Source organism: Musca autumnalis, unplaced genomic scaffold (assembly GCF_047663935.1).
Source record: "Musca autumnalis isolate F117 unplaced genomic scaffold, ASM4766393v1 scaffold_4, whole genome shotgun sequence".
Taxonomy (NCBI): Eukaryota; Metazoa; Arthropoda; class Insecta; order Diptera; family Muscidae; genus Musca; species Musca autumnalis.
Window position 1 is genome coordinate 217,984,986 of NW_027411977.1, and position 21,171 is coordinate 218,006,156.

A 21,171-nucleotide genomic window follows, 5' to 3' on the forward strand; every position below is an offset into this window, starting at 1 on the left:
TTTTTTAAGGAATATTTTTTGAGGACCTGGATTTTTTAAGAATATTTTTTGAGGACGTGGATTTTTTAAGAATATTTTTTGAGGGCGTGGATTTTTTTAAGAATTTTTTTTAGGACGAAGAATTTTTAAGAATATTTTTTTAGGACGATGATTTTTTAAAGAATGTTTTTTGAGGACCTGGATTTTTTTAAGAATATTTTTGAGGACGTGAATTTTTTAAGAATATTTTTTTGAGGACGTGGAATTTTTTAAGAATATTTATTGAGGACGTGGACTTTTTTAAAAATATTTTTTTAGGAAGAAGATTTTTTAAAGAATATTTTTTGAATTTTTTGAACGTGGATTTTTTAAGAATATTTTTTGAGGGCGTGGATTTTTTAAGAATATTTTTTGAGGACGTGGATATTTTAAGAATATTTTTTGAAGACGTGGATTTTCTAAGAATATTTTTTTTTGAGGACGTGGATTTTTTAAGAATATTTTTTCAGGAAGTAAATTGTTTTAAGAATATTTTTTTAGTCCGAAGTGTGTTTAAAGAATATTTTTTGAGGACGTGGATTTTCTTTTAAGAATATTTTTATAGGACGAAGATTTTTTAAGGAATATTTTTTGAAGACCTGGATTTTTTAAGAATATTTTTTGAGGACGTGAATTGTTTTAAGAATATTTTTTGAGAACGTGGATTTTTTAAGAATATTTTTTGAGGGCGTGGATTTTTTAAAAATATTTTTTTAGGACGAAGAATTTTTAAGAATATTTTTTTAGGACGAAGATTTTTTAATTTTTTTTTTTGAGGACGTGGGTTTTTTAAAAATATTTTGTGAGGACGTGGTTTGTTTTAAGAATATTTTTTGAGGACGTGGATATTTTAAGAATATTTTTTGAAGACGTGGATTTTTTAAGAATATATTTTTTGAGGACGTGGATTTTTTGAGCATATTTTTTTTGAGGACGTGGATTTTTTAAGAATATTTTTTCAGGACGTAAATTGTTTTAAGAATATTTTTTTAGTCCGAAGAGTTTTTAAAGAATAATTTGTCAGGACGTGGATTTTCTTTTAAGAATATTTTTTTGAGGACGTGGATTTTTTAAGATTACTTTTTGAGGACCTGGATTTTTTAAGAATATTTTTTTGAGGACGTCGATTTTTTTTAAGAATATTTTTTTAGTCCGAAGAGTTTTTAAAGAATAATTTGTCAGGACATGGATTTTCTTTTAACAATATTTTTTTGAGGACGTGGATTTTTTAAGATTACTTTTTGAGGACCTGGATTTTTTTAAGAATATTTTTTTGAGGACGTCGATTTTTTTTAAGAATATTTTTTGAGGACTTCGACTTTTTTAAGAACATTTTTTGAGGACGTGGACTTTTTTAAGAATATTTTTTGAGGACGTAGATTTTTCAAGGTATATTTTTTGAGGACCTGGATTTTTTAAGAATATTTTTTGAGGGCGTGGATTTTTTAAGAATATTTGTTTAGGACGAAGATTTTTTAAAGAATGTTTTTTGAGGACCTGGATTTTTTTATAAATATTTTTGAGGACGTGAATTTTTTAAGAATATTTTTTTGAGGACGTGGATTTTTTTAAGTATGTGTTTTGAGACGTGGACTTTTTTAAGAATATTTTTTTTAGGAAGAACATTTTTTAAAGATTATTTTTTGAGGACGTGGATTTTCTTTTAAGAATATTTTTTTAGGACGAAGATTTTTTAAGAAATATTTTTTGAGGACCTGGATTTTTTAAGAATATTTTTTGAGAACGTGTATTTTTTAAAAATATTTTTTGAGGGCGTGGATTTTTTAAGAATATTTTTTTAGGACGAAGAATTTTTAAGAATATTTTTTAGGACGAAGATTTTTTATTTTTTTTTTTTTTTTGAGGACGTCGATTTTTTTAAGAATATTTTTTGAGGGCGTGGATTTGATTTTAAGAAAATTTTTTGAGGACGTGGATTTTTTAAGAATATTTTTTGAGAACGTGGCTTGTTTTAAGAATATTTTTTGAGGACGTAGATATTTTAAGAATATTTTTGAAGACGTGGATTTTTTTAAGAATATTTTTTTTAGGACGAAGACTTTTTAAATTTGTTTTTTGAGGACGTGTTTTTTTTTAGAATATTTTGTGAGGACGTGGCTTGTTTTAAGAATATTTTTTAAGGACGTGGATTTTTTCAAGAATATTTTCTGAAGACGTAAATTGTTTGAAGAATATTTTTTGAGGACGTGGCTTGTTTTAAGAATATTTTTTAGGGCGAAGATTTTTTAAAGAATATTTTTTGAGGACGTGGATTTTTTGGAGAATATTTTTTGAGGACCTGGATATTTTTTAAGAATATTTTTTTTTTAACGATTTGCATTTTTTTGGAATATTTTTGAGGACGTGAATTATTTAAGAATAATATTTAAAAATATTGCTATAAAAAATCCACATTCATTTAAAAAATATTCAACATTTATTTAAAAAATACTCTTTAAAAAGTCCACGTTTATTTTAAAAATATTCTTTAAAAAATCCACATTTATTAAAAATATTCTTTAAAAATCCACATTAATTTAAACATATTCTTTAAAAAATATACGTTTATTTAAAAAACATTCCACATTTAATCAAAAATATTCGTTAAAGTCCACTTTTGTTAAAAAAAAAATATTCTTTAAAAATCCACATTTATTTACAAAATATTTAAAAAAAAAATCCACATTTATTTAAAAATATACTTTAAAAAATCCACTTTTACTTAAAAAAAAAAAAATCGTTTGAAAAACCCATGATTATACCCTCAGCCTTTAGGCTAAAGAGGGTAAAAACACTTTAATACGATGAAAATGTGCCTCATCGAAATAATGGTTTTAGACCCCAAGTATGTTTGGACGAAATGTGTTTCAGACAATTTGGAGTCGATCTAGCCATACCCGTCCGAACGGATAAACCGATTCGGTTCAAATTTAGGCTTTCGTAATATTTTGCCCAAACTTAGTTTAAGTTCGAAGATGAGCTACATCGGTCCACTCCTTCCGGTACCTCTCCCACAAAAGTTCGAAAATGTTCGGAAAGTTTGTGCGCACGATAGCTGTTGAAGGGAGTGACCGATTTGGTCCATACTTTGTATAGCATAAACTTTCTACCAGAGTAATATGAGGTTCAAATATGGACTTAATCGGTCCACCCCATCGGTTATCTCCCACACAAAATTTCGGAAAAGTTCAGTTTAGGGCCATCTCTCGAATCGCTTTGATTTTTGTTTTAGCAACTTGTATTCACTGTCCTCCATACGACGGTACATGTTTCATCAGGGGCAAGTCCACACTTCCTGAGAAAATAGCCTGAAAGTTGCAAAAAACCCCTATGACACCGTGTGAGGTGGTTGGAGCCCAAGATAACTCTCGAACGGATCTGCCGATTCGGTCCAAAATATGGCCTTAGTTATATTTTGTCCAAATATAGTTTAAGTTCAAAGATAAGCCATATCGGTCCACTCCTTCAGGTACCTCCCCCACAAAAGTTCAAAAATGTTCGGAAAAATTGTTCGTACTGTAACTCTTGAAGGGAGTGTCCGAATTGGTATATACTTTACACATCCTAATATATCTACCAGATATAGATCAGGTTCAAATATGGACTATATGTGTCTACTTCATCCGGTACCTCTCACACAAAATTTCGGATAAGTTCACTTTAAGACCTAATATCGAATCACTTTTATTTTTGTTGAAGCAACTTGCATTCACTGCCTCAATTACGATGGTAAAAGTTTTGTTAGGGGCAAGTCCATACTTCTTGATCAAACAACCCGAAGAGTGTAAAAACCCCCTATGGCACCATATGTTGTGGCTGGAGATCCACTTCCATAACGGTCAAAGTCGATCCATTCCTTTTAGTATCTCCTCCGCAAAACTTTTGATCTTTAATCCTAATCAACATTTTTGTCGGTTCAAACGCCCAAAATTTTTAAAACCCCCTAAATACATACGTATTTTGGGGAAAAAATTGTTTCAATATATACAGGCTGAGGGTATATCTCTGTCGGCAAAGCCGACTGATACTATTTTACTTGTTTATTTTAAAAATAATAATTTTTTAAGGACGTGGATATTTTTAATATTTTTTTCAAGTATTTTTGAAAAAAAAAAAATATTTAAAAAAATTTTTTGAAAAATAATAATGATTTTTTATTTCAAAAATAATAATTTTTTCAAGGACGTGGATATTTAAATATTTTTTTCAAGGTCGTGGATATTTCAAATATTTTTTTCAACAACGTGGGTTTTAAATAATTTTTCCATGGATGTTGATATTTTAAATAAATTTTTTCATGGACTTGGATTTTTTAAATATTTTTTCACGGACTTGTATTTTTTTAAATATTTTTTTAAGGACTTGTATTTTTAAATATGTATTTTTTCAAGGACATCGATTTTTAGAAAAAATTTAATGACGTGGATATAGATAATTTTTGGCAAAGACATGAATTTTTTAAATAATTTTTTTCTAGAACGTGGATATTTGAAATATTTTGTTTTCAAGGACGTGGATTTAAAACAATTCAGGGATGTGGATATTCTAAATAACCTGGATATTTTAAATAGTTTTTTTCAAGGAAGTGCATTTTTAAATATTTTTTTCAAGGACATGGAAAATTTCAATAATTTTTTGCAAGGACGTGGATATTTTATATAATTTTTTAAAGACGTGGATATTTCAAATTTTTTTTTCAAGGACGTCGATATTTTCAATAATTTTTTGCCAAGCACGTGGACATTTTAAATAATTTTTTTGAGGTCGTGTTTTTTAAATAATATTTTTTGAGGACGTGCTATTTTAAATAACATTTTTTCAGGATGTAGATTTTTTAAATATTTTTTTGCGTGGACGTCGATTTTTTAATTAATATTTTTTAAGGATGTGGATTTTTTAAATAATTTTTTCCGTTTACATTTAAAATTATTTAAAATGTCCACGTCCTTGGAAAAATAATTTGAAAATTCCACGCCTTGAAAAAAAAAATTAAAAAATAATAATAATTTTTTATTTAAAAAATAATATATTTTTTTTTATTTGAAAATTTTGCCTATTAGGTGAAGGTAATTTTTTATTAATTTTTTTAATTAATTCCTCGTTAGAGACGAGCTTACTGACGAAGCCGCCCCACAGTCGATGTGTCTGAGGAGCCTTCCTAAACCAAAAGGCGAAACATGCATGTCACACAGTGGTGATTGTGTGGGTTCGTATCGTCGGCTTTCCTTTTTCAAAAAGCATCTTGGTCAGTAAGCTCGTCTCTAACGAGGAATTAATTAAAAAAATAATTTTTTTTATTTTAAATATTTTTTTCAAGTATTTTTGGAAAAAAAATTATTTTAAATATTTACTTCCTTGAAAAAAAAAATATTTGAAAAATAATAATGATTTTTTAATTTCAAAAATAATAAAATAAATATTTCAAGGTCGTGGATATTTCAAATATTTTTTTCAAGAATGTGGGTTTTAAATAATATTTACAAGGATGTGGATATTTTAAATACATTTTATCATGGACGTGGATTTTTTAAATATTTTTTTTTCAAGGACTTGAACATTTAAATGTTTTTTTCAATTGGATGGATATTTCAAAATACTTTTTTCAAGGACTTGTATTTTTTAAATATTTCCTTTCAAGGACGTGGATAATTTTTTTCAAAGACATGGACTTTTTAAATATTTTTTTCCAAGAACGTGGATATTTGAAATAATTTTTTCCAAGGACGTGGATTTAAAACAATTCAGGGATGTGGATATTCTAAATAACCTGGATATATTAAATAGTTTTTTTCAAGGACGTGGATATTTTAAATAATTTTTTCAAAGACGTGCATCTTTTAAATAATTTTTTCAAGGAAGTGCATTTTTAAATATTTTTGTTAAAGGTCGTGGATAATTTCAATAATTTTTTGCAAGGACGTGGATATTTCAAATTGGTTTTTTTCAAGGACGTTGATATTTTAAATAATTTTTTGCTAAGCACGTGGATATTTTAAAAAAAAAAAATTTCGAGGTTGTGTTTTTTAAATAATATTTTTTGAGGATATGCTATTTTTAATAATATTTGTTAAGGATGTGGATTTTTTTAAATATCTTTTTCCGTATATGTTGATATGTATTTTAAATAGCATTTTTTTAAGGAGGTGGATTTTTTAAATATTGTTTTTCGTGGACGCGGATATTTTAAATAATTTTTTCCGTTGACGTGTTTTTTTTAAATAACATTTTTAAAAGACATGGATGCATTTTTTCGGGTCGTGGATTTTTAATTTTTTTTTAAGAACGTGGATTTTTTAAACATTTTTTCCAAGGACGTGGATTTTTTAATTATTTTTTTAAAAGAGGAAGATTTTTTAAACATTTTTCAAGGACTTGGATTTTTTAAATATTTTTTTTTTTTCAAAAGCATGGATTTTTTAAATATTTTTGTCAAGAACGTGAATTTTTTAAATACATTTTTCAAGAAAGTAGATTTTTAAAATATTTTCTTCAAGGACTTGGTTGACCAATGTGAGTTTTTATAGGGGAACAGAAAGGAGTCTTTATAGACGAAAAGAAGGGAGTCTTTGTAGAAGATCAAAATGGACCAGAATATAGTTGCTATTGAAGACTAGAGGTGCATTTTGATAAACGACCAGAGGGGATGGAGTCTTTATTTAAATTAAATCTACTTTTGCAGGAGACAATATTAGAACTATTTTATGCCGGTCATTGCAGTTGACCTCTAGAGCGTATTAGCAATATTATTTATAATATGTAGCATATTTTTAGGAACAATTTAATAAAAAAATATTAAAATTATTTTCCTCTGCTCGCATTAAAGTATTTCATCTATCCTAAAGTGTTTCAAAACTTACACGAACCAAATTTCAATGGACACTTTTGTATATCCATGGGAAAATCTTCCAAATTCATTGGACAGCCAGCCTTGATGGTCAATCTGAAACAAAGAGAGAGAAGGAAGAAAGTAGCCAAACAACAAAAAATGATTAGCATGATAATAGCGGATGGGGGGATAATATTTCAGAAGATAAACAAAAAATTTACAATATTGAAAATGTATTAATAGGCTATGAGAAAGGCACGGATACTTTGTGGCTACTAAATGGCGTTTCAATACAAACACTTATTATATTTTAGAAGATTGAAAATTTTTAAGAATCCACGGCTACTTCGTGGGTGTATAGATTTTCTCACCTGCTTGAATACAATACCCTGCCATTCTGATGAATGCGTACAAATTTATTCGGTGTTGTTATGGTGTGTAAGTAGCTCTGTTTACCGTTATAGAAATAGGTGTCTGGTTTCCAGATACGCGCCAACATTGATACACTTAAAGCCAGCGTGGATTGGGCTCCTTTGAATGCCAAACGTTTGTCAACCCATGATTGGCGGAAATAACAATCCATGGAGTAGGTCTGTGGGACGAGAGAGAGAGAGGAGAGAGGGTGGAAGGATTTATGAGTGTAATTAGCAATTATTGGAGATTAGTTTTTTGGCTTTGGAGATTTCTATGCTAGGCATTGTTTGAGATTTGTTTTGTTAATTACCATATCCACTTCAGAAATTGGACCCATACTCCGTACCATAATATCAACTTCAACGGTGGCAGGTGGACCTGTAAAAAAGGTAAACAATTTAGTCTAAGGCAAATATTTGTTAAAAATATTGAAAATTATGATAAATTGTCAAAGAAAGACCATGGAGGCGAATTAGTAATATTAATGGAAGCGCTGTGGGGACGTATTAGTATTATTAATATAAAATTGTAGTATATTTTTAGGATGGTTAAATAAAAAGAAGAGAAGCTCTTTAAAAGAGACTTTGTACAAAGAAAGCAATGAATTAACTAAAAACGTCTTTTAATCCCCGTGCTAACTCCCATTATTCCCACCATTTTCTTATGAAGCCATCTCTTTAGGCCTAAAAGTATGCTTTGAACATATGTTAATATCCGCCTTTATCACTTTAAGCGGAAATAGCAAAGCAGTTGGATAGATAAAAAGAATTAATTTTTTATACAAAAACCCCAACTAATAACACCAGTATCCTCATTTCCAACATTAAGCTTCCTTTCAGTTCCGCTGCACGGTTTCTATCTGGTGTTTGTTCTTCGTCCTGTAATCCCACTTGATAGGCAATTGCATTGAAAGTCTTTCCCCACTCCTACCACCTTTGCATTAATGGCGTAATGAAGTGTTTAACAACGTCATGTAATTTATGTGCGTATGTCTGTCTGCCTGTCTGTCTGTCTGTCTCTCTGAGGAATGCCAACTATACGAAGAAGACCTCCAACATAAATGCTCCACTGAATGAATGGTTGGATCAGTAGAAATATAAGTTGAAAAAAAAAATGAATTACTAAAAGCTTGTTAGTGTGTGTGTGAGTATGCGTTCAAGTACATTCAGTCTCACTACTGCAATTACCCCCCGCGCCATTGAAGGGCAATGATTTCTCTTTTTCGTTTGAAAGAGTCAAAAGTAAAATAAAATTATCATTTTGTTGAAAAAAATTAAAGCAAGTCAAGCGGAACAAAAAGATTCAAAATGAAGTTTCAAAAATTAAATTAATTTCCAGTCAGCCGAGGAAAGTGAAAAGCTATCAGAAAATTCGGAAATTTTTTTACAGTTGTAATCCGAAAGAACCAAAAGTAGGCTAGTCTCCTCTAGAAAAAGGAGACCTCCATAAGAGTCTCCCATAAAATAGGCGGCTTCCGTAGGAGGCTCCTATGGAATGGGAGACCTCCGTTGGGGGCACCTATAGAATAGGAGACGTCCGCAGGAGGCCCCTATAGAATAGGAGACCTCCGTAGGTGGCTCCTATATAATAGGAGAGCTCCGTAGGAGGCTCCCATAGAAAAAGAGACCTTCGTATGAGGCTTCTATAGAATACGAGACCCGCATAGGAAGCACATATAGAATAATAAACCTTCGTAGGAGGCTTCTATAGAATAGTAGACCTACGTAGCAGGTTTCTATAAAATAAGAGACCTCCGTAGGAGGCTTCTATAAAATAAGAGACCTCCGTAAAAGGTTTCTACAGAATAGGAGACCTCCCTAGGAAGCTCCTATAGAATAGGGGAGCTTCCTAGGAGCATCATACTGAATATAAGGCATCCGTAGAAGGCTCCAATAGGATAGGAGACCTTCGTAGGAGGTTCCTATAGAATAGGAGACCTTCGTACGAGGCAACTATAGGATAGGAGGAGGAGGCTCCGTAGAAGGAGACCTCCGTAGGAGGTTCCGTTGAAGGCTTCTATGAATAGAAGACCTCCGAAGGATGCTCCTATAGAATAGGATCCTATAGAATAGGAGACCTCCGTAGGAGGTTCCTATAGAATAGGAGACCTCCGTAGGAGGTTCCTATAGAATAGGAGACCTCCGTAGGAGGTTCCTATAGAATAGGAGACCTCCGTAGGAGGTTCCTATAGAATAGGAGACCTCCGTAGGAGGTTCCTATAGAATAGGAGACCTCCGTAGGAGGTTCCTATAGAATAGGAGACCTCCGTAGGAGGTTCCTATAGAATAGGGGACCTCCGTAGGAGGTTCCTATAGAATATGAGACCTCCGTAGGAGGTTCCTATAGATTAGGAAACCTCCGTAGTGGGTTCCTATAGAATAGGAGACCTCCGTAGGAGGTTCCTATAGAATAGGAAACCTCCGTAGTAGGTTCCTATAGAATAGAAGACCTCCGTAGGAGGTTCCTATAGAATAGGAGACCTCCGTAGGAGGTTCCTATAGAATAGCAGAGCTCCGTAGGAGGTTCCCATAGAAAAAGAGACCTCCGTAGGAGGTTCCTATAGAATAGGAGAGCTCCGTAGGAGGCTCCTATGGAATAGGAGAGCTCCGTAGGAGGCTCCTATGGAATAGGAGAGCTCCGTAGGAGGCTCCTATGGAATAGGAGAGCTCCGTAGGAGGCTCCTATGGAATAGGAGAGCTCCGTAGGAGGCTCCTATGGAATAGGAGAGCTCCGTAGGAGGCTCCTATAGAATAGGAGACCTCCGTAGGAGGTTCCTATAGAATAGGAGACCTCCGTAGGCGGTTCGTATAGAATAGGAGACCTCCGTAGGAGGTTCCTATAGAATAGGAGAACTCCGTAGGCGGTTCCTATAGAATAGGAGACCTCCGTAGGCGGTTCCTATAGAACATAGAATAGGAGACCCCCGTAGGAGGTTCCTTTATAAAATAGGAGACCTCCGTGTAGGAGGTTCCTATAGAATAGGAGACATCCGTAGGAGGTTCCTATAGAATAGGAGACCACCGTAGGAGGTTTCTATAGAATAGGAGACCTTCGTAGGAGGCTCCTATAGAATAGGAGACCTCCGTAGGAGGTTCCTATGGAATAGGAGACCTCCGTAGGATGTTCCTATAGAATAGGAGACCTCCGTGTAGGAGGTTCCTATAGAATAGAATAGGAGACCTCCGTAGGAGGTTCCTGTAGAATAGGAGACCTCCGTAAGAGGTTCCTATAGCATAGGAGACCTCCGTGGGAGGCTCCTATAGAATACGAGACCGGCATAGGAAGCACATATAGAATAATAGACCTCCGTAGGAGGTTCCTATAGAATAGGAGACTTCCGTAGGAGGTTCCTATAGAATAGGAGACCTCCGCAGGAGGTTCCTATAGAATAGGAGACCTCCGTAGGAGGTTCCTATAGAATGGGAGATCTCCGTAGGAGGTTCCTATAGAATAGAATAGGAGACCTCCGTAAGAGGTTCCTATAGAATAGGAGACCTCGTAGGAGGTGCCTATAGAATAGGAGACCTCCGTAGGAGGTTCCTATAGAATAGGAGACCTCCGTAGGAGGTTCCTATAGAATAGGAGACCTCCGTAGGAGGTTCCTATAGAATAGGAGACCTCCTTAGGAGGTTCCTATAGAATAGGAGACTCCGTAGGAGGTTCCTATGGAATAGGAGACCTCCGTAGGAGGTTCCTATAGAATAGGAGACCTCCGTAGGAGGTCCGACTCCCATGTTGATCTCCTATTCTATAGGAACCTCCTACGGAGGTCTCCTATTCTATAGGAACCTCCTACGGAGGTCTCCTATTCTATAGGAACCTCCTACGGAGGTCTCCTATTCTATAGGAACCTCCTACGGAGGTCTCCTATTCTTTAGGAACCTCCTACGGAGGTCTCCTATTCTATAGGAACCTCCTACGGAGGTCTCCTATTCTATATGAATCTCCTACGAAGGTCTCCTATTCTATAGGAACCTCCTACGGAGGTCTCCTATTCTATAGGAACCTCCTACGGAGGTCTGCTGTTCTAGAGGAACCTCCTACGGAGGTCTGCTATTCTATAGGAACCTCCTACAGAGGTCTCTTATTCTATAGCAACCTCCTACGGAGGTCTCCTATTCTATAGGAACCTCCTACGAAGGTCTCCAATTCTATAGGAACCTCCTACGGAGGTCTCCTATTCTATAGGAACCTCCTACGGAGGTCTCCTATTCTATAGGAACCTCCTACGGAGGTCTACTATTCTATAGGAACCTCCTATAGGAACCTCCTACGGAGGTCTCCTATTCTATAGGAACCTCCTATAGGAACCTCCTACGGAGGTCTCCTATTCTATAGGAATCTCCTACGGAGGTCTCCTATTCTATAGGAACCTCCTACGGAGGTCTCCTATTCTATAGGAACCTCCTACGGAGGTCTTCTATTCTATAGGAACCTCCTACGGAGGTCTCCTATTCTACAGGAAACTCCTACGGAGGTCTCCTATTCTATTGGAACCTCCTACGGAGGTCTCCTATTCTATAGGTACCTCCTACGGAGGTCTCCTATTCTATAGGAACCTCCTACGGAGGTCTCCTATTCTATAGGAACCTCCTACGGAGGTCTCCTATTCTATAGGAACCTCCTGTGGAGGTCTCCTATTCTATAGGAACCTCCTACGGAGGTCTCCTATTCTATTGGAACCTCCTACGGAGGTCTCCTATTCTATAGGAACCTCCTACGGAGGTCTCCTATTCTATAGGAACCTCCTACGGAGGTCTCCTATTCTATAGGAACCTCCTATGGAGGTCTCCTATTCTATAGGAACCTCCACAGGAGGAGGAGGTCTCCTTCCTGCTTTGTGAAGTTTATGTCCGCCCACTATTTTTCCTTAATTCTCTTTCTATTTTCACCTTTGCCGTTTGAAGAGAAATTGCAAAGCAAATATTTATTTACAATTTTTTTCCATGCAGACGCTTTTGAGTGATTAAACAAATCCAGCCCACTTCTATCTCCCACTCTAACTGAATATTAAAAAAGTTTGAATTGATTCGAGTGCATAGCACAGTGGACGGACTTACCTCCAAAATCCGGTCGTATACTGTTGTCATAACCTCGCAATAGATTATCCAATAATTCTGAAATGTTGGCATGATTGTTACGCTGTGTTAGCCGTATATGGGATCCGGCCTCCACGGTTAGTTGTGTTGTTGTGGTCGTTAGGCCATACCACAACAAGGCGTAGAGCGCCAAAAGCCATGTTAACTTTAGAGGATTAGTTGCCTTCGTCTTCGTCGATGGCCATGGTGGACGACGACGACAAGTTGCAACACCACGAAAACCGCAACAAATGTTGTTCAGAAACCGAAATTGAGGAAACATATGGGCCGATGAAGTTAACAGTCGTTTGAAATTTATCAGCGACAATATCAACGTGGTGGGCATCATAAACGACATCATCATTGCCATCGATGGCATGAGAAGGAGTAGTAGTAGGAGTAAGAGTAACATTATGGTCATTATAATGGGACAGGACATGTAGGGGTGGTGTTGTTGTTGTTGTTCTCGTTACCAAACGTTGTCGTTGATGTTGTTTTAACCGTGCTGGGGTTAGATTAAGTTTCCGTTTGTTGAGTTTTTATTAGTTTGTGTTCAAATATCAGAATGCTGCAGTAGTTCCTTTAACTGCTCTGCGAATGGATTGTTTGACTGCTGCAAGAATCTGCCGATGACAAGTTTAGGCTTAGTTTCCGACTTTGTTTTAGTTGGTTTTCTTGTTGTATTTGTTGTTATCACATTGAATTTACACTTGGCTTGTTAATGTTTTACACAGTTTGTTTTGTCTTTGCCACTTCTGTTGTCATGGATTATTCGCCATAGTTTCCGGCATTTTTTCTTTGGCTGTGTATTATTATTTTAAAACTGCGGAAATTATGCAGATTTTTTAAAAGTCTTTTATAATTTTTCTTCAGTTTAATTGGTTTGGATCAAAAGATTAGAAGGATAAGCGGGAGACTTCTTAGAAGTCACTGCAAAGTTTCGTGGATTTTTAAAAATATTTTTAGGCCAACAACAAAGGCTCGTGGATTTTTAAAAATATTTTTAGGCCAACAACAAAGGCTCGTGGATTTTTAAAAATATTTTTAGGCCAACAACAAAGGCTCGTGGATTTTTAAAAATATTTTTAGGCCAACAACAAAGGCTCGTGGATTTTTAAAAATATTTTTAGGCCAACAACAAAGGCTCGTGGATTTTTAAAAATATTTTTAGGCCAACAACAAAGGCTCGTGGATTTTTAAAAATATTTTTAGGCCAACAACAAAGGCTCGTGGATTTTTAAAAATATTTTTAGGCCAACAACAAAGGCTCGTGGATTTTTAAAAATATTTTTAGGCCAACAACAAAGGCTCGTGGATTTTTAAAAATATTTTTAGGCCAACAACAAAGGCTCGTGGATTTTTAAAAATATTTTTAGGCCAACAACAAAGGCTCGTGGATTTTTAAAAATATTTTTAGGCCAACAACAAAGGCTCGTGGATTTTTAAAAATATTTTTAGGCCAACAACAAAGGCTCGTGGATTTTTAAAAATATTTTTAGGCCAACAACAAAGGCTCGTGGATTTTTAAAAATATTTTTAGGCCAACAACAAAGGCTCGTGGATTTTTAAAAATATTTTTAGGCCAACAACAAAGGCTCGTGGATTTTTAAAAATATTTTTAGGCCAACAACAAAGGCTCGTGGATTTTTAAAAATATTTTTAGGCCAACAACAAAGGCTCGTGGATTTTTAAAAATATTTTTAGGCCAACAACAAAGGCTCGTGGATTTTTAAAAATATTTTTAGGCCAACAACAAAGGCTCGTGGATTTTTAAAAATATTTTTAGGCCAACAACAAAGGCTCGTGGATTTTTAAAAATATTTTTAGGCCAACAACAAAGGCTCGTGGATTTTTAAAAATATTTTTAGGCCAACAACAAAGGCTCGTGGATTTTTAAAAATATTTTTAGGCCAACAACAAAGGCTCGTGGATTTTTAAAAATATTTTTAGGCCAACAACAAAGGCTCGTGGATTTTTAAAAATATTTTTAGGCCAACAACAAAGGCTCGTGGATTTTTAAAAATATTTTTAGGCCAACAACAAAGGCTCGTGGATTTTTAAAAATATTTTTAGGCCAACAACAAAGGCTCGTGGATTTTTAAAAATATTTTTAGGCCAACAACAAAGGCTCGTGGATTTTTAAAAATATTTTTAGGCCAACAACAAAGGCTCGTGGATTTTTAAAAATATTTTTAGGCCAACAACAAAGGCTCGTGGATTTTTAAAAATATTTTTAGGCCAACAACAAAGGCTCGTGGATTTTTAAAAATATTTTTAGGCCAACAACAAAGGCTCGTGGATTTTTAAAAATATTTTTAGGCCAACAACAAAGGCTCGTGGATTTTTAAAAATATTTTTAGGCCACCAACAAAGGCTCGTGGATTTTTAAAAATATTTTTAGGCCACCAACAAAGGCTCGTGGATTTTTAAAAATATTTTTGGGGCTCCTACAACGACTCGTGGGTTTTTAAAAATATTTTTGGGGCTCCTACAACAACTCGTGGATTTTTAAAAATATTTTTGAGGCTTCTACAACGGCTCGTGGATTTTTAAAAATATTTTTGAGGCTCCTACAACGGCTCGTGGATTTTTAAAAATATTTTTGAGGCTCCTACAACGGCTCGTGGATTTTTAAAAATATTTTTGGGGCTCCTATAAAGACTCGTGGATTTTTAAAAATATTTGTTGGGCTCCTATAAAGACTCGTGGATTTTTAAAAAATATTTCTGGGTATCAATAAAGACTCGTGTATTTTTAAAAATATTTTTGGGGCTCCTATAAAGACTCGTGGATTTTTAAAAATATTTTTGGGGCTCCTATAAAGACTCGTGGATTTTTAAAAATATTTTTGGGGCTCCTATAAAAATATTTTTGAGGCTCCTATAAAGACTCGTGGATTTTTAAAAATATTTTTGGGGCTCCTATAACAATATTTTTGGGGCTCCTATAAAGACTCGTGGATTTATAAAAATATTTTTGGGGCTCCTATAAAGACTCGTGGATTTTTAAAAATATTTTTGGGCTCCTATAAAATATTTAAAAATATTTTAGGCCCCCAAGAAAGCTCGTTGATTTTTAAAAATATTTTTGGGCTCCTATAAAATTTTTAAAAATATTTTAGGCCCCCAAGAAACCTCGTTGATTTTTAAAAATATTTCTAGGGCTACTGCAAAGGAGCAGCTGATTTTTGTCTGCCAATATTTAGCATTTTCTATTTTACTTTTTTCCTATACATATATTCACCTGATGACCTCATATCACGTTTTTCTCATTTTTTCACTAATAAACTATTATCTCTCACTTTCTTCACATTCCCAATCAGATGATGATGACAATCGCTAGCTCTCAAATTTTGTTCCATCAATGCATTGTAATTGGAATTTATTGAAAACGTGTTACACGCCCTTTACAAAAACAACAATAATCAAAAGAAAAAATAAAATAATGTCTTGGGTTGCATACCAAATATGGGTCTTCGTAAGATGGGGGTTTGTACCACCAATATTTACAAAACACTCAGGAGGGAGAAACAAAAGAAAACAATAACATGACAAATTAATAGCACTTCCCTTGGCAGGGATATGATGTAGGATTTTCTAAAATTTTGGGGGCAAAATGCCTTCACAATGTTATGAATAGCAGAAAGGACTATAGAAGCACCCTTTCCTTCAGAAAGGGTCTATAGAAGCACGCTTTCAGTCAGAAAGGGACTATAGAAGCACCCTTTCCTTCAGAAAGGGACTATAGAAGCACCCTTTCCTTCAGAAAGGGACTATAGAAGCACCCTTTCCTTCAGAAAGGGACTATAGAATCACGCTTTCAGTCAGAAAGGGACTATAGAAGCACCCTTTCTATGAGAAAGGGACTATAGAAGCACCCTTTCTATGAGAAAGGGACTATAGAAGCACCCTTTCTATGAGAAAGGGACTATAGAAGCACCCTTTCTATGAGAAAGGGACTATAGAAGCACCCTTTCTTTGAGAAAGGGACTATAGAAGCACCCTTTCCTTCAGAAAGGGACTATAGAAGCACGCTTTCAGTCAGAAAGGGAATATAGAAGCACGCCTTCAGTCAGAAAAGGAATATAGAAGCACGCCTTCAGTCAGAAAGGGACTATAGAAGCACCCTTTCCTTCAGAAAGGGACTATAGAAGCACCCTTTCCTTCAGAAAGGGACTATAGAAGCACCCTTTCCTTCAGAAAGGGACTATAGAAGCACCCTTTCCTTCAGAAAGGGACTATAGAAGCACCCTTTCCTTCAGAAAGGGACTATAGAAGCACCCTTTCCTTCAGAAAGGGACTATAGAAGCACCCTTTCCTTCAGAAAGGGACTATAGAAGCACCCTTTCCTTCAGAAAGGGACTATAGAAGCACCCTTTCCTTCAGAAAGGGACTATAGAAGCACCCTTTCCTTCAGAAAGGGACTATAGAAGCACCCTTTCCTTCAGAAAGGGACTATAGAAGCACCCTTTCCTTCAGAAAGGGACTATAGAAGCACCCTTTCCTTCAGAAAGGGACTATAGAAGCACCCCTTCCTTCAGAAAGGGACTATAGAAGCACCCTTTCCTTCAGAAAGGGACTATAGAAGCACCCTTTCCTTCAGAAAGGGACTATAGAAGCACCCTTTCCTTCAGAAAGGGACTATAGAAGCACCCTTTCCTTCAGAAAGGGACTATAGAAGCACCCTTTCCTTCAGAAAGGGACTATAGAAGCACCCTTTCCTTCAGAAAGGGACTATAGAAGCACCCTTTCCTTCAGAAAGGGACTATAGAAGCACCCTTTCCTTCAGAAAGGGACTATAGAAGCACCCTTTCCTTCAGAAAGGGACTATAGAAGCACCCTTTCTATCAGAAAGGGACTATAGAAGCACCCTTTCTATCAGAAAGGGACTAGTGAAGCACCCTTTCCTTCAGAAAGGGACTATAGAAGCACCCTTTCTGTCAGAAAGGGACTATAGAAGCACCCTTTCTGTCAGAAAGGGACTATAGAAGCACCCTTTCTGTCAGAAAGGGACTATAGAAGCACCCTTTCTGTCAGAAAGGGACTATAGAAGCACCCTTTCTGTCAAAAGGGACTATAGAAGCACCCTTTCTGTCAGAAAGGGACTATAGAAGCACCCTGTCTGTCAGAAAGGGACTATAGAAGCACCCTTTCTGTCAGAAAGGGACTATAGAAGAACCCTTTCTGTCAGAAAGGGACTATAGAAGCACCCTGTCTGTCAGAAAGGGACTATAGAAGCACCCTTTCTGTCAGAAAGGGACTATAGAAGCACCCTTTCTGTCAGAAAGGGACTATAGAAGCACTCTGTCTGTCAGAAAGGGACTATAGAAGCACCCTTTCTGTCAGAAAGGGACTATAGAAACACCCTTTCTGTCAGAAAGGGACTATAGAAGCACCCTGTCTGTCAGAAAGGGACTATAGAAGCACCCTTTCTGTCAGAAAGGGACTATAGAAGCACCCTTTCTGTCAGAAAGGGACTATAGAAGCACCCTGTCTGTCAGAAAGGGACTATAGAAGCACCCTTTCTGTCAGAAAGGGACTATAGAAGCACCCTTTCCTTCAGAAAGGGACTATAGAAGCACCCTTTCCTTCAGAAAGGGACTATAGAAGCACCCTTTCCTTCAGAAAGGGACTATAGAAGCACCCTTTCCTTCAGAAAGGGACTATAGAAGCACCCTTTCTGTCAAAAAGGGACTATAGAAGCACCCTGTCTGTCAGAAAGGGACTATAGAAGCACCCTTTCTGTCAGAAAGGGACTATAGAAGCATCCTTTCTGTCAGAAAGGGACTATAGAAGCACCCTGTCTGTCAGAAAGGGACTATAGAAGCACCTTTTCTGTCAGAAAGGGACTATAGAAGCACCCTTTCTGTCAGAAAGGGACTATAGAAGCACTCTGTCTGTCAGAAAGGGACTATAGAAGCACCCTTTCTGTCAGAAAGGGACTATAGAAGCACCCTTTCTGTCAGAAAGGGACTATAGAAGCACCCTTTCTGTCAGAAAGGGACTATAGAAGCACCCTTTCCTTCAGAAAGGGACTATAGAAGCACCCTTTCCTTCAGAAAGGGACTATAGAAGCACCCTTTCCTTCAGAAAGGGACTATAGAAGCACCCTTTCCTTCAGAAAGGGACTATAGAAGCACCCTTTCCTTCAGAAAGGGACTATAGAAGCACCCTTTCCTTCAGAAAGGGACTATAGAAGCACCCTTTCCTTCAGAAAGGGACTATAGAAGCACCCTTTCCTTCAGAAAGGGACTATAGAAGCACCCTTTCCTTCAGAAAGGGACTATAGAAGCACCCTTTCCTTCAGAAAGGGACTATAGAAGCACCCTTTCCTTCAGAAAGGGACTATAGAAGCACCCTTTCCTTCAGAAAGGGACTATAGAAGCACCCTTTCCTTCAGAAAGGGACTATAGAAGCACCCTTTCCTTCAGAAAGGGACTATAGAAGCACCCTTTCCTTCAGAAAGGGACTATAGAAGCACCCTTTCCTTCAGAAAGGGACTATAGAAGCACCCTTTCCTTCAGAAAGGGACTATAGAAGCACCCTTTCCTTCAGAAAGGGACTATAGAAGCACCCTTTCCTTCAGAAAGGGACTATAGAAGCACCCTTTCCTTCAGAAAGGGACTATAGAAGCACCCTTTCCTTCAGAAAGGGACTATAGAAGCACCCTTTCCTTCAGAAAGGGACTATAGAAGCACCCTTTCCTTCAGAAAGGGACTATAGAAGCACCCTTTCCTTCAGAAAGGGACTATAGAAGCACCTTTCCTTCAGAAAGGGACTATAGAAGCACCCTTTCCTTCAGAAAGGGACTATGGAAGCACCCTTTCCTTCAGAAAGGGACTATAGAAGCACCCTTTCCTTCAGAAAGGGACTATAGAAGCACCCTTTCCTTCAGAAAGGGACTATAGAAGCACCCTTTCCTTCAGAAAGGGACTATAGAAGCACCCTTTCCTTCAGAAAGGGACTATAGAAGCACCCTTTCCTTCAGAAAGGGACTATAGAAGCACCCTTTCCTTCAGAAAGGGACTATAGAAGCACCCTTTCCTTCAGAAAGGGACTATAGAAGCACCCTTTCTATCAGAAAGGGACTATAGAAGCACCCTTTCCTTCAGAAAGGGACTATAGAAGCACCCTTTCCTTCAGAAAGGGACTAGTGAAGCACCCTTTCCTTCAGAAAGGGACTATAGAAGCACCCTTTCTGTCAGAAAGGGACTATAGAAGCACCATTTCTGTCGAGAGGGACTATAGAAGCACCCTTTCTGTCAGAAAGGGACTATAGAAGCACCCTTTCTGTCAGAAAGGGACTATAGAAGCACCCTTTCTGTCAGAAAGGGACTATAGAAGCACGCTTTCAGTCAGAAAGAGACTATAGAAGCACCTTTCTATCAGAAAGGGACTATAGAAACACGCTTTCAGTCAGAAAGGGACTATAGAAGCACCTTTCTATCAGAAAGGGACTATAGAAACACGCTTTCAGTCAGAAAGGGACTATAGAAGCACCCTTTCTATCAGGAAAGGACTATAGAGGCACGCTTTCACTCAGGAATGGACTATAGAAGCACCCTTTCTATCAGAAAGGGACTATAGAAGCATGCTTTCAGTCAGAAAGGGACTATACTCGTAGAAGCTCCCTTTCTATCAGAAAGGGGCTATAGAAGCACGCTTTCTATCAGTAAGGGACTATAGAAGCATGCTTTCAGTCAGAGAGGGACTATAGAAGCACCCTTTCTATCAGAAAGGGACTATAGAAGCACGCTTTCAGTCAGAAAGGGACTATAGAAGCACCTTTCTATCAGAAAGGAACTATAGAAGCACGCTTTCAGTCAGAAAGGGACTATAGAAACACGCTTTCAGTCAGAAAGGGACTATAGAAGCACCCTTTCTATCAGAAAAGGACTATAGAAGCACGCTTTCAGTCAGGAAGGGACTATAGAAGCACCCTCTCTATCATTAAGGGACTATAGAAGCACCCTTTCTATCAGAAAGGGATTATAGAAGCACCCTCTCTATCAGTAAGGGACTATAGAAGCACCCTTTCTATCAAAAAGGGATTATAGAAGCACCCTCTCTATCAGAAAGGGACTATAGAAACACGCTTTCAGTCAGAAAGGGACTATAGAGGCACCCTTTCTATCAGAAAGGGACTATAGAAGCACGCTTTCAGTCAGAAAGGGACTATAGAAGCACCTTTCTATCAGAAAGGAACTATAGAAGCACGCTTTCAGTCAGAAAGGGACTATAGAAACACGCTTTCAGTCAGAAAGGACTATAGAAGCACGCTTTCAGTCAGAAAGGGACTATAGAAGCACCTTTCTATCAGAAAGGGACTATAGAAGCATGCTTTCAGTCAGAAAGGGACTATAGAAGCACCCTCTTTATCATTAAGGGACTATAGAAGCACGCTTTCAGTCACAAATTACTATAGAAGCACCCTTTCAATCAGAAAGGGCTATAGAAGCACGCTTTCAGTCAGAAAGGGACTATAGAAGCTCCCTTTCAGTCAGAAAGGGACTAAAGAAGCTCCCTTTCTATCAGAAAGGGACTATAGAAGCACGCTTTCAGTCAGAAAGGGACTATAGAAGCACCCTTTCTATCAGAAAGGACTATAGAAGCACGCTTTCAGTCAGAAAGGGACTATAGAAGCACCCTTTCTATCAGAAAGGGACTATAGAAGCACGCTTTCAGTCAGAAAGGGACTATAGAAGCACGCTTTCAGTCAGAAAGGGACTATAGAAGCACCCTTTCTATCAGAAAGGGACTATAGAAGCACGCTTTTAGTCAGAAAGGGACTATAGAAGCACGCTTTCAGTCAGAAAGGGACTATAGAAGCACCCTT

At 36.7% G+C, this 21,171-nt stretch overlaps 1 protein-coding gene across 6 annotated transcripts in view; it reads right to left on the reverse strand.

Annotated features, from left to right (window-relative positions):
- The window catches only part of Grd (gamma-aminobutyric acid type A receptor subunit Grd), an 88,392-nt gene that overhangs the window by 28,232 nt on the left and 38,989 nt on the right, over positions 1-21,171 (reverse strand). For 3 of the 6 annotated variants that reach the window (XM_073982410.1, XM_073982415.1, XM_073982413.1), the window contains exons 2-5: positions 12,319-13,203; positions 7,569-7,636; positions 7,216-7,436; positions 6,876-6,958 (exon numbers count right to left, since the gene is read on the reverse strand). In XM_073982410.1, coding sequence (XP_073838511.1) covers positions 6,876-6,958; positions 7,216-7,436; positions 7,569-7,636; positions 12,319-12,775 — 829 coding nt within the window. In that variant the 5' untranslated portion in view covers positions 12,776-13,203. Of the gene's footprint in view, positions 1-6,875; positions 6,959-7,215; positions 7,437-7,568; positions 7,637-12,318; positions 13,267-21,171 lie in introns of all 6 variants that reach the window. The other 3 variants (XM_073982414.1, XM_073982411.1, XM_073982416.1) reach the window with 2 other exon arrangements.